The sequence below is a fragment of the Canis aureus genome, chromosome 10 (genome assembly GCF_053574225.1).
Source record: "Canis aureus isolate CA01 chromosome 10, VMU_Caureus_v.1.0, whole genome shotgun sequence".
Lineage (NCBI taxonomy): Eukaryota > Metazoa > Chordata > Mammalia > Carnivora > Canidae > Canis > Canis aureus.
Window position 1 is genome coordinate 44,232,519 of NC_135620.1, and position 14,079 is coordinate 44,246,597.

Below are 14,079 nucleotides of genomic sequence, written 5' to 3' on the forward strand. Positions count from 1 at the left end.
AAATTGTTGCCCCTATATTATACTCACAGAGGACAAAAACATTTAGGCAAATTCTTCCATTAACCCAACTACTCAAACAGTGTATTACTGTATATAATTACTTTTATTTTGCTTCAGAAAGGATATGGACAACTTAATGCATGAGATCACTTTGAGATTCACTAAATGATACTAATGTCAAATTAAAAATTACACAAATGAGGGACACCTGGATGGTTCAGTGGTGGAATATCTGCCTTTGGCTCACATCGGGATCCTGACTTTCCCCGGAATTGAGTCCTGCATCAGGCGCCCTGCAGGGAGCCTGCATCTCCCTCTGCCTATGTCTCTGCCTCTCTGTGACTCTCATGAATGAATGAATGAATGAATGAATGAATAAATAAATAAATAAATAAAATCTTTTTAAAAAATTTACACAAATGAGCTAATAATCAAATCTAAGAAAGGAAAAATGGAATCCATAAAAAGGGGAAAGCAGGTTCACTTTCACAAATTGTAACTGGGCTTATAAAAACCACAGCAAGTTAATTTGAAACCTGCTCTGGGCTCTCATAGCACTTACGATATTGCAGTCCTGGCCTTGTGGCTTATCTGTCCTCCCTTCTAGGTTACAGCTTCCAAGAAGGTAAGAGCCACATCTTGCTAATTTTTATAGACTGGGAGCACAACACACAATACACAGATAACCAAAACCTATACTGAACAACCAAAATAACTTATTTCTATAAAACAGAATTCTGGAGAGGTTAATTTCAATAACCCTACATCAACAGGCTGCCTGTATTAATGGTATAGATGTTTTAGCCCTTCCAACTTAAAGGAAATTGAGCCTCCTTCTGGGAATTTTCAGAGAAAGAATACAAAGAATAGTAGAGAAAAATGAACCATTCACTGCAACGACTAAAACTATAAATGCTCTTCAAACAATAATCATGATTTTAGCAATACTTCAGTTTTCTTCTGAGGTTCCAATATGGTAACAGATACAAAGGCTCAAAACCAATGCCTCTTAAAAATATCTCCTTATAAAAAATGTATGCTTATTGTTCTGGAAATGTATTAAAATTTCAACACACTTACTGTTAAAACACATGCATTTTCTTATTTCCAGGTAACCCTCTGAGTAGGATGTTATAAGCTAGGTTTTTTATCTTCTTATAAAGTAATAAGGGTAGGACACTTAAGTCTTTTTTTTTTTTTAATTTAAACAGAAAGGCTAAACTGCTAACACTTTTACTCAAATCAAACTAAAATAATGTAAAATGATGGTAAGATTAAAAAATTTACATTGGCAACCCTAACACTGAATTGCAATACTCTAGATGATTTGCAAGTTAAGGGGAGATAGGATTCTAAGGAAAAATAAAAACATCTCTCCTCAAGTATACCAATAGTCTCATCAACCTCCTTTCCTGAGAATTTTTCCACTATCTATTCAGATATAAAAGAACAGCTGACATGCAAACCAGTCAAAATATGGATAAGCATGCAAGAGGAGAGGAGAGAAGTGAGGAGAGGATGTTCCAATTTCAGAAAATTAGAGTATTAAATTCAAATAATAAAGAAGGGGGTATGGAGATTTGAGATTAATTGCATGTTAGAAGAAAAGGAATTGTCTTGTCACTCAGCTACACTCTTGACTGCTAAGTTGTGAATTCAGGACAATTGCTTTTAGAATGGCTTTTTACAAGAAAGAAGGAAGGAAAGGAAGGAAAGGAAGGAAGGGAAGGAAGGGAAGGAAGGGAAGGAAGGGAAGGAAGGGAAGGAAGGGAAGGAAGGAAGGAAGGGAAGGGAAGGAAAAGGAAAGGAAAGGAAAAGGAAAGGAAAGGAAGAAAGAAAAGAAGAAGAAAAGAAAAGAGAAAAGAAAGAAAAGAAAGAAAGAAAGACACACCTGACAGATACAATCAAATTTTAAAAAGCCATTTACGTGGTACTTTGTTAAGGGGGGAAAAGGGAAATAAAAAGGAAATGAAGTATTTCATTCTTATATCAAATTTTCTTCAGTTTGCATAAAAGATCAGCAAGAAGCATTTTTTTTTCCTCCACAGAAGTGGTAGGTGTGTGTAATGAGAACCAAACATGTATGTGCAACACAGGGTGGGTGTGGACATGTGCTACCCACATCAGCCTTAACCTAATGAAAATGGAGTTTCTGATTTCAGAGAAGAGTCTCTTGACAATCCGGCACTAAATCTCACAGACCAGCAGTTAATCCAATGGGTGAATTAAACTTTGCTGGCAGAAGCAGAGTAAGATCTCTTCCTTCCATTTGGCTTTTCTTTAGCTCAAGTGAATTGTGAGGACAATTCCCATTTGTTTAAAAAAAAAAAAAAAAAAGAATTGATGATTATTAAATCAGCACAACAGAATGTCGTCAGCATCCAATGACCCAAACTTTATAACTAGCAGATGAATGCATGTATTCCCATAAAAATTACTCATTCAGTAATATTTGAAAGCTATCAGATGTGTCATTCAAAAAAATTTTTTTGCACATTCTACTTCAATAAATATGCAGTTGGAATTCTTACTGTAGATAACACTGCCTTCAACTGAAGCTCTGAGAGAACCCCTTAGCTCAAGAGGGTAAGTTCGTGAGCCTGAGCCCAGGAGCCCCCAAAATGCGTATAAAGACCTACTCACCACACTGTTCTTTCCCTTCAACTTTGTTTATTGATGTACTGAACATGAAAAAGTACAAAGAATCCAAACACAAAAGAAAACATGTACAGCCTCTTAAATACTCAACAGAATATATTTTCTATTCCAACAGATGTGAATTAAGTCATACTGTACAACTTCAAATAAATACCAGCCTTACATTTTATTAAGTGCTCTGATAAACACTGTAAAGTGAAGCACAATTTGCATGCCCTCTCATCAATGCCTTGGTTTGCTACAGTAGTATAGGAAAGAAGCATGTAGCTGCTGTTTTCCCATGAGGGAAACCTTATTTTTTTTTTTAAGTATATACATGTATTTTGTTTTTTAGTTTTTTTTTTTTTTTAACGCAGAAGGTTAACTCTGACAATCTAAATGCACCTAAGGATATGAGAAAGTGCTAAGCCAATTGATTTCTGAATAGCATTGAGTGGGTCAGCATGGAAACTCGCTTATTCACTTTAGCACGCGCCTCACAGTATATGTACTGTACTATACTGAAAAATTTTATAACTACAGTTTTAAATAATAAAAAATAAAACTCAACGCAACCGCAAAGATAATGTACAACTATGTTATGCATAGCACATTGCCTGTTCTAAGGGGAAGCATGTGAGCATCTCAGTTTATACAAAAAGCAGGACGTAACTATATAGTTCTCAGTGCATCCTGATGAAGGCATTTTTGCCTTCAGCTTTTTTGAAAATTTATTATAAGCTAGATGCTAATCAGAAAATATTTTGTATTTTTTAAAATTTCTTTCATACATGGTAAAGACTTATTTTATTATTTCCCCAAATAGTGGTTTAAGCATCATACAAAGTTAAATTTCAGTAGCATACAGATATTTATGATTTTTGTATGAAAAATGTAAGGAAATTTGTTCAAAACCTATGGTTATACTCATTTTTTTTTTACCACAAACATATTTATAAACGAAAATGTAGCATCACCATAAACAGCTGAAGCTAGACTATCTACAGACAAAATTAGCAACAAATCTGATGCACTGTAAATTCAAGTCCTCAGGACAACAAAAGTGAGTAAGCAAGACCTCAAGTAACAATGTTAATGCCATTTACAAAGGAAAAAACTGATACAAAAACATTCAAAACCTGAACATCACTTGGCATGTAAGGGAAAAAAAAAAATCAAATTAGCTGAAAGGTTCATAAACACAAGGTCTTATTTACATTACACAAAGCTCAGGTGTTAGCCTTGAACGTAACTTTCAAAATACCTTCAAATATATCCAACTCAGATCACTTTTGCCGATTTGCTGCAGTACAAATCATGTGCAACATCTTTTTTCCTTAAGACAAAACAATTCTTCAAACAATACTGCAAGTACATCACTAAACACCATGAGCTCTATCTGAAGGGATTTCTTTAGGAAGAACAGATTTTTTTTTCCCCCATCTCTTGGTAATTTAAATTTCTTGCCTGCTCTTATATATCTTTTGTAAATTTTTTTTGTTTCAAAATCACAAATCAATGTGAGCCACCTATCACATAATAACCAGGATGATCAGACGCTCCACTGGTGATTACAAAAACGAAACCAGCAGTGTTTCCCCCATTGATTCTACTCCTTTCATACAAAGATCTCAAAAGTAGTATTTTCTACATCATAAATCTTTCTAAATTTTCCAACCGCTGCAAATTTCCTGGTAAATTTTAAAAGCTCACTAGGTGTCATATGAAGAGATTTCTCAAAGTATTCAAGTCAAAATATTTGTTCCAGGACCAGTAAAAAGTTTCTCCAAATTTTCTTTTTTATAAAAATAGATGCTTTTTTTAAACCCACATCAAAGAGGCTCTTATCTCTTTGGCAAGGTACTGCTTTACGAAAAGTTCTCCAGTATTCTTACAATAAGCGTTTATAATGTAGCCCCCCCCTTCCCCAACCCAAATCATAATTACAAAATAAATACTGTTTTTAACTTCATAAATAAAAATGTAAACTTCAAAATACTTTTCTTAGACATAACAGCAATGCTTTAAATGTAAACCAAACACAAAGCTAATCAGAAAAAGAAATAAAAGGGGGAAAAAAAGACACAACCAACTGAAGAATTACAACACAAAGCCTCAATATTTACTCACAGGTTCAAGGCAGTTATGTAAAAAGAAAAGAAATGTCTTCCCTTAGCTGAAACACTTTAAAAGGTCCACCTTCTTCAAAGAAGGCAATAGAATGCAATGTGACAGGTAAAAACCCTGTACCTCTTGTCCATATTCAAACATAAAAGATATTTAAGAAGTTTTAATTCAAATACTAGCAATAAAAAATCTCACATATTTCTTAGGATGCTAAGTAGTCGTTTTATCCCCATCTCAACACTGACTTACAAAGACATTTACTAATGTATAAAGTTTCTCTTAACTTGCCTTTGTTGTATAGTTTTCATATATAAATGGACTGAGGACAAGAGCTCATTAGGCTTTGTGCGTTTTGTTTGTCTTAAAGGAGACCTGCAGTACTCTGTCTCCCAGACGGTATCCATTGAGGCTAGCTATCGCCATGGCGGCCTCATCATAGTTTGTCATAGTCACAAATCCAAAACCTTTGCATTTATTGGTGTTAAAGTCACGGATGACCTTCACGTTGGTGACAGCTCCAAAAGGCCCAAACATTTGCCACAGGATACTCTCATCTGCGTCAGGAGCCAGGTTGTACACAAAAATACACCACCCTGTTCCTGGGTGCCCAGGGATATTAATTCCAGCCAAACTGGTCATTCCATCAATGGTCATTGGAGAAAACCTACTAAACAAAATAGGAAACACACATGCACGCACACACATATGCACACACACACAAACACACACAAATAGAAACAGAGGTTGGTTACAGTAATGGACTATTTCTTTTCCCCTCCCATCCCAAGAGTTTCAGTAACCCCCTCCCCTCCAACAGATACATACAACTATCTGATGTTTCAACCAAGGTCTGTGTGTGGCTTGCAGTGACATGCTATATTGACAAGGTATTAATAAATTATGAAATGGACATTATATGCTGTATTGAATAATATGACCCACAATAGCAAAGAAATATATTTAGAATATATTTACAAGTGGCTTCGTGAACTAATAAGCAGGATTAGGGGGAGGGTACCAACACATACATACACATGCTATAACGTCGCAATGCAATATAAAACAAATGGGGTTTTTTAAGACCAGGTGGCATCCAGTGGTATAAAAACACTTGAGTCAACCGTGCTTCAAAATGCAGCTTTTCATTAAGTTATACATGCAAAAGAAAACTGAACAAACTTATGAAGGGTGTCACTCCCCAAATCAAAGAAACTAATCAATTATGGGAAGGGATGAGTATCATGAACCTCTATCATTACCTCTTTACTCCATAAGCCATATTGAGCAGATTGTCCAACCTGCAAAACATACATTTAGCAAACTTCAGTTTTTAATTTTCCCCTTGATGTTCAAGAAAGCTGGATTTGTTACTGCCATCTTCCAAGGGGATATTTGTATGTTAATTCTATGTGAAATCTCAAAAGACCCATATATGGGTCTTTTCATATTCCTGAGAGAATGAGTACCCATTGCCATTAAGACGTTCTTCTGATGGATAGTTTATGGTTACAGCGATCAGTGACATACAGGGGAAATTTAGGTGGTTGTTTGAGGAAACCACTCAGAGAGGAAATGTGGAGGCTATGGAACAGTTTTTCTTTGGGTTCTCACCTATTGCTAGGTAAATTCTAGGTGCTCCACATGCACCTTCATGTACTTTATAGTACTGTGAAAGAAAGAAAAGAAAGAAAAAAACAGAAAACAAAGAAAGAAAAAAGAAAAAGAAAGAAAACCAGATTCAAATGGAGTCACCTGTGCTGAGCCCCATGTCAGCAAACCAAGACTTAGTATCTAATCTAATAGGAGGTTCAAGAATTCAAACTTTAACCAATCTAGAATTACCTGGTCAGCCCTAGCAACGTACTCTGCCTGTAGAGACCCCTAACTCTTCCCCCAAAGGAAGGTGACCTTGCCTGAAAATCCACTCTTTGTTAGAAATGGCCCTTTTCCTGCTCCCTTCTGCCCATAAAAGCCTTCCATTTTGTACAGCTTCTTGGAGCTCCATTCTATTTCTTAGGTGAAATGCTGCCTGATTCATGAATTGTAGAATAAAGCCAACTTGATGTTCAAATTTATTCAGCTGAATTTTGCTTTTTAACCATTAAGTTTTATAATTCCATTGGCTGCTGATAACTCCAAGGCACACAGATTAAGTGACTTGCCAAAGACCAGAGGGCTCATAAAAGTGGTGACACCAATATTCCATAAATTACCCTTCAACCTCTCAATTCTGAAGGACTTTCATTTCTTACAAAATGATGTATTATAGTCATGGAAAGAACCTTACAGATAGTATCAACTCAATCTGCCATTTCTCCATGTTCAACTAAGGTCCAGAGAAAGACAAAAGACTCCTTGCTTCTGCAAGCAACAGGGCAAAGAGTTCAGAGCAACAGGGCAAAGAGTTCAGACCCTGAGACTGGTACTTATTCTGACTATACTACAGGAAGTGTAGCTCTGCTCAAGGTGGAAGAAGCCACGTAGAAACAAACCAACCAACTTGAGCTTCTCTTAAAATTTCTAAAACAAAGGGCTGGGGTGGGTAGGTACCCTTTAAAACTCTCCATTCTTTTCCCATTTCAAAAGTTAAGTTGATTTTATAATACTTGATTCTTCTTGCTTTGTCAAGTTTCAAAAGAGAGGATTCTGACGTTCCAAATTTCCATAATGTATACCAATTAATTACATGTGTTTAGAAGAAGTAAATACCTTAATTCACTGTAGACAAAACCACCCTCAACTGCCACAATGTTTAACACTCTCCAAGTGAGACCCTGAGGCAGGGGGAACAATTTTTTTTCTTTCAACACCTATGAAAGGTAAGCCTGAAAAATGTTTCAATGTTATTGTCTAACTTGTGGCCTCAAGTAAGGCTAGGGCACACATGAGAAAACAATTGCTTCTAGTTTTATAAAAGCCAAAAAAACATCTCTTTCTGGTCTTTTAGAATTGGAAAAAGAATCTTCACACATTCCTATTCCCAATCACCTCTGGGCATTCTGTGTTTTGTAAAAATGGAAAGAAATAACTGAGCTGATGTAATGCAAAGTGTAAAGAAACAGAACAAATCACAATGACAAAGGATCCTCATCTGTATGTGTCTTTCTTGTCCCAAACCCTCTCCTCAGGAACAGGGACATGTTCATTCCCCATTATGCCACTAAGCATAAAGCACAGGCCTAGATCACTGCAGGTTCATAATAACTGTTGACAAAGCAATAAGGTTACAAATACTATCCTTAACTATTTAGTCCAGAATGAAAATTACCAGGAGGGCTGGTTGGGGAGCCTGTTCGCACATGCAAGGAGAAAGCATGTGGGTGGAAAAAGTACACAGGTAGGAGAGCTTTGTTTTCTGCAGAGGCATTAAGTCAAAGATGTCATGCCTTTCTACTCCAAAAGAAAGGCCACAGACATCAGAAATAAAAATGCATACAACTTAATATCACCAACCTTACAGTAATCTGATACAGATAATATCCTACAATTACTGGAAGGATCAATAGAGAATGCATATGACACCTGTAGAAAAGAATGGCCAATTAAAGTCTCCTTCCAAAGTGCTGAAGGGCTCAGATGCAAGATATCTTATCAATTCATTCAAAATAGTTACACCATCTCTGCCCAGGTAGGGACTGTCACACTCTGCCACCATCAGCTTAGTATACCAACCAGAAGTCCAGAGATGGAATCTCCTAAGCAAGTTTTCAGTATTTTCAAGACAGGATGGAAACCAAAACTACCCCAGAAGTGAATTACATGTGTTAGGGAGAGACATTTCATTCACCATTCTACATCCAAAGATTCTCCAGGCAGGGGCCTACGACTTTTATACTAGGATCTCTGAGGACCCACTCAGTGGGTCTCGTATTTGCCCCACCTATGAAATCCTACCATAACACTGTGATCCTGACCACTGATTTCTTTACTCAGTACCCATTTTCAGAAAAAATTCAGTCTTTTGGAACTTAAGCCAAGTTATCTGTCTAAACTTCCCATCTGCCACCACCATCTCCTTCCTCTCTCCCACATCACCCCCATCCCATTATCAAGGAGAGCAAGGAGGAGCATGGGACCTAAGAAACAGAATGAGACAGTGCTAAAGACTCCAGCCTGCATGCAGTTGGGCCTAGCAGTTTTCCTTGCTCTCTTGGTGCCACACATTCATGTTTCTCATGGGAGCTAGAAAAAAAGCAGTGGGTGCTCCATGTAGACACTATGTACCTCAAATCTTGTAGCAGTTGGAAAACTATAAACTAAGCATCTTATCTTGTAGTTGCCTAGCTTACAATATGCTCAGACATAGGACCACTATTACTCTCCAGAATTAAACATTTTTGCATTTTTGCTGGGTGTGTCCAGAGCTCAAGGACAGTCATCTTTTTATATGTGATCATTTAAAAATAGAAAGCCAGTATTTAATGGAGACCAAGTTAGCAGTCTCCAGAATGATCCAGGGAGGTGTGAATGATCATGTACTACAGTATGGCAAGAAAATATTAAAGAGTCCATTAAAAAGATACTTTTAACTTTAAAAATATTCTTTATTCAAATGTAATGGATGCACTGCCCCCTGTATTCTCACTATCACTTATTCTCCTGAGGAAGACTAGGAAGTCCTTAAAGGGACAGTGACACTCTTCCCCTGTTTTGTAGCTTGGATATAATTCACTTTACAAATGACACATTAAGTGGATTTGGAGGATTAGATAGGGAAACCTAGCTGTAATTAAAATAACCCTCAAAGAAGAAATAGCTTCACTAAGATTTTTATAAAAATCATCATCATCACAGTCAGGATGACACCAGTAAGAGAAGCCCAAATAAACAAAAATGGGGAGAGCTAATTATTTCTCCTCTCCCTAGTAAAGTACACTATGAGGTTAGATACAAAATAATCCAACTTGAAGTTCAAAATTATCAAGGTAATTCTATGAATCTTGCTTTAAAGATATAGGATTTATTAAGATACAGGATAGATGAAATGTAAAGCTAGTCAACATGATAATAAAAGCAAGGCATTTAATATATTTCTTTCATCTTTACCTGTATTTTCTATGTTTGATTAGCATTTATGAGATAATGAATAGCACAAGCCCATGTTCACATAATTTATGAAAAAATATATACTGAAGATACATGTACAAACATTTTTCTGTCAACAGGAATACAACTCAGACTAGGCAATATTTTGAACCGAACCATGTATTAGAGCATTCCCATTCCAAAGTTAGAGGTCTACAAAAAGATAACACCTTAGTTTCCAAGAAATTTAGCTGACAGACTGTAGGGAGGCCCACACACAAGTAGAAGGGGAAATGTGAAGTCAATTAAAGTCAGATAAAAATATAAAGAGAGATCACTAATAATAGGTAAGAAAGTGAAACTCTGAACTCTACAAATAATGGTTCTCAAAACTTCTCCAAAGTACTGGCCAAGATGTGCTCTGAAGTTAAACCGCAAGATCATCAACTTATCCCTTATTCCATTAGATGGTGTCATCTATTCTCTAAGAGAAAAAAAAAATTATTCAAGAGGACACCAGCTTCTCCCAAAAGGAAATTATCATAGTGCAACCAGCACATGCCTTCAACACAATGTAAGAATGGATTTAAAAGGCTCCTTTAAAAATGCATAAAAGCTTATAGAAGCAGGCACACAGGCAACATTAGACTAGATCACACTCAATAAAATTAAAGCTGCTCCATAAGAAGAGAGATGAAAAATTTGGCTGAAAGCTTAATTCTGACACCATGTCCCAAAAATGTACTTAAAGGGCTTGAATTATACTATCCATCCAAATAAGGATGGTTTTATTTTGAAAACTGTAGTCAATTAAGTGAGCATATTAGATCAGCAGTGCTCATGTTAAAATAATTATATGCACGGATTGAGAGTCATAAATTTCATGAGCCTACTTTTAAACTTTACCCTTATGCATGGGTTTTACTTTTTTTTTTTTAACCTTAAAAGATCGAGTACATTTCATGAATATTAAAAATATCCTTGGCTATTATTATATTTATAACTTGTAATCTCTAATCTCTTTCAACTCTCAAGGTACTATGACAACATAAAAAACACAGTGAGAAATGTTCTAGGTGTCTGCTGGAAGGTGACAAATTGAAGGCTAAGAGCATTTGGACACAGATGTTAGGGACAAAATATTTCTGTAATGATCTAGACTTGAATGAGAGAAGAGCAAAATACCAACAAAACAAGCAAGTCCTTAATTCAACAGTATAAAGAGAAAGGAGATTCAACCTTTCAACAGAAGGAAGGAGGGGAAAAATGAAGGTAAATGACAATCAAGTTTCTAAAATATTAAAGAAAAGGAACCAAACATATATCAGGTTAAACCTGAACTCTGGGAATAAAGGCTCCCAATTTCTTCTAACACTCAGTCTAGACCAAGCACTTTCACTGGGCTCAAAAACTAGTTCATTACTTATTATCTACACAGAGATTATGGAAGGAAGGAACAGAGGGCAGTAGATACAAGAGTCAGGAATCTGAAAGAACAATAAAAATCTTCCCCATTTTCTGAAACCAAGTTTCTCTTACAAAAGACAATTCTTATTCCCCTGTTTTCAGAATTTCTTTTTCTAAGAGTCAAGGAAAGAAGACTTTCAAGTTAATAGCATATGGAACAAAAAGATAAAAGCAAAGGATGGGTGGAAAGGTATTTAGAAATGATATTAAATTTGACCATCAGAACATTCTGGAAAGCTTTCCAAACCACAAGTTTGAAGCACGGAGAATGTACGGAGTGGGCTGGGTGGGGCTGTGTGCAAACACAGCAGTTTCCAGTCTTGTCTTTGAGTCTCCTGAATGCCTCACCATTGCAATGATCAGGTATTCTCCTGCAGATCCTGTCACCTTAGACCTGTGGTCCCATATCTCACTCATCATTCAGGCCAGATTCTCAAAACAAAGTTTAACTTAATGACTACCATAAGATGAAACCAGAGTTTACACCAGAAAACACTAGAACTAATGAACAATTTAAAATGAGCACAGCTTTCAATTAACATGAAAAATTTTTATTTTCACAGGGTTGAAATCAACCAATGTCTCAAAGAACCTTCTTCCATGTAAACACAAAACTCTTTTCTAGATTCCAAAGAGCTCTAAAGTTAACTGGATAGGCTGTCCAGGAAACAACTCTAAAATTCCCTCAAGTTTGTGCAAAATTTGCAGAAAATATTATTCACTTTAAGATGTCAGACTGGAAACCAATAGGCAGAGCCTAAAATAAACAGTTTTATGAGATTTCTTTCTCCACAAGCTGCTCCAATCCATCTCTCCCTGCAGTCATGGCTACCATCTACCGTGGTCAAAGGCAGCAGTGTTACCTGACAATGCTTTAAAAAAAAAAAAAAAAAAAGGCAAAGTTCAAAGCAGAGCGTGAACACAGGCTCAATCAACTGGGTAACCCAGTTATCCAGTTTCAAATGGATCCTTTTGACAGTATCACCTCTTCTCCCAAGGCAAAAGCTATCCTAAGTAGGAACAGAACATAGTGTTTATGGCGAATTTCTTTCTCACACCTCAGGTGACACAATTTTTTTTTTAAAGCAGGTATCTGACCGATTTAGCACTCTAAATATCCCAATGAAAAAAAATGCATGTAATTTAAGCTCAAAAACGTAACTGCTCATTAAGCTACATTTCTGATCCTATTTTTGGTAATTAACTATTCTACCCCTGCAAGGAAAGAAAGAAAACTGATATGCACTTGGGATTTAAAAAAAAAAAAAAAAAAAAAGCATGGGGTTAGATGGATGGAATTATGGCTGCAGTATACCATATGGCCAAAAAGGATATTAAAAAATGTTCTGGAAAAACAACCTGGGTAGCTTTGCTTATGAAACCGAAGTTCTTTGTGCCGTGTTTAATGTCTTAAAGTCCCTGTTCTCACATGCAGATTAGAGAGGTTTTTAAAACGACAGTTGATTTGATTGTTACCCCACGTCTAAAATAAAACTTGAAAAATTGAAATATTTATGCTGTCTTCAAGATAGAATGTCTTCTTTGGACTAAAGATGCATAGTCATTCTATGGACTATACAGGGGTCTGAACACTACCACCCACAGGCCAAATCCACACTGCCATCTGTTTCTGTATAGCCTAGGATTGAAGGATGGCTTTTACATTTTTAAGAGTTGTTTAAAAAAAAAAAGATATATAAGCAACAGAGACCATGACCCCCGAAGCCTAGAAGATTTACTATCTGGCCTTTTATAGAGGAGGTTGGCCAGTGAACCCTTAAACAACAAGATATAAAAATTTTAAAAGGGGAGAGGAATCCATTTGTAGAAACTTAATGTTTTCACATAGGTTATATATTCTTGGTGGTGTACATATTATAAAACAAAGTAACTAAAAGTGCTTGACCTAAAAGCTGAAATACAAGAAGAAAATCTTACCAAGAAAAAAACTAGAAAGGGGAAATGAGAAGCACTGGAAACAGAAAGAACCCAGCAATCTGTCGGTCAGGGTTTTTCAACCTTGCAGAACTATTGTTTGAAGCTAGATGATTTGCTGTTGTTGGGGACTATACTGTACACTGTAGGATGTTTAGAAGCATTCTTGACCTCTAACCACCAGATGCCAGTAGCAAACCCCACCCAAGTTTGCCCACATAAATGTCTCCAGATGCTGCCAAATGTCCCAAGGAGCAAAATTACTCCCCAGCTGAGAACAATTGCTATAGCTTATTGTCCTTTTTTGTTACCACCTTCCATATTAGCAAAAGACACTACACCTCAAATAGGTTTTCTTTGTGGCCATAAGAAAAAGAAAACAACAGTAAGAGCAAACCAGAATCCTGTCAATAAAAGTACTGCATAGTGAACCTCAGATTCTTAGTAGCTGGGTGCAAGAACCAGACCAGACTTACCTAAAACGCTGTGCCTGCTGAGCTAGTGGTCCTGGATACCTTCTGTTTGGAGACTGGTACAGCTGGGAAAGGATGGCCTGATTGGTTTTTTGGCTTGGATTATTAGCAAACTTTACAGTGATTGGCTCTGTGGCACCAGGAGGTTTCTGGCCATTTAGGCCTTTGATAGCTTCTTCTGCCTCAATCCGCTTGTCAAATCGAATAAACCCTACACCCCTTGATATGCCTATTGGTAGATGTGGGTAAGGATTCGGGAAAGAGGGAGTGGAAGGAGAGGGAGGGAGAGAAGAAAAGGATAAATTAATTTTTCCTTCTCAAAAACATGTTTTCACCCACATACAACATCTGCCACAAATCAGAGGAGGAAAGTCTTACCTTACCTTAGTAGCAATTCAGTCTAGATCACAATTTT

General features: G+C 36.5%; 1 protein-coding gene across 23 annotated transcripts in view; it reads right to left on the minus strand.

Annotated features, from left to right (window-relative positions):
* Positions 1-2,650: 2,650 nt before the first annotated feature.
* Positions 2,651-14,079, minus strand: part of ELAVL2 (ELAV like RNA binding protein 2) — a 142,963-nt gene continuing 131,534 nt past the window's right edge. For 16 of the 23 annotated variants that reach the window (XM_077912161.1, XM_077912170.1, XM_077912156.1 and 13 more), the window contains 3 exons: positions 13,668-13,893; positions 6,024-6,062; positions 2,651-5,431 (listed from right to left, as the gene is read on the minus strand). In XM_077912161.1, the coding sequence (XP_077768287.1) occupies positions 5,101-5,431; positions 6,024-6,062; positions 13,668-13,893 (596 nt within the window). In that variant the 3' untranslated portion in view covers positions 2,651-5,100. The remainder of the gene's footprint in view (positions 5,432-6,023; positions 6,063-13,667; positions 13,894-14,079) is intronic. The other 7 variants (XM_077912165.1, XM_077912159.1, XM_077912155.1 and 4 more) reach the window with 3 other exon arrangements.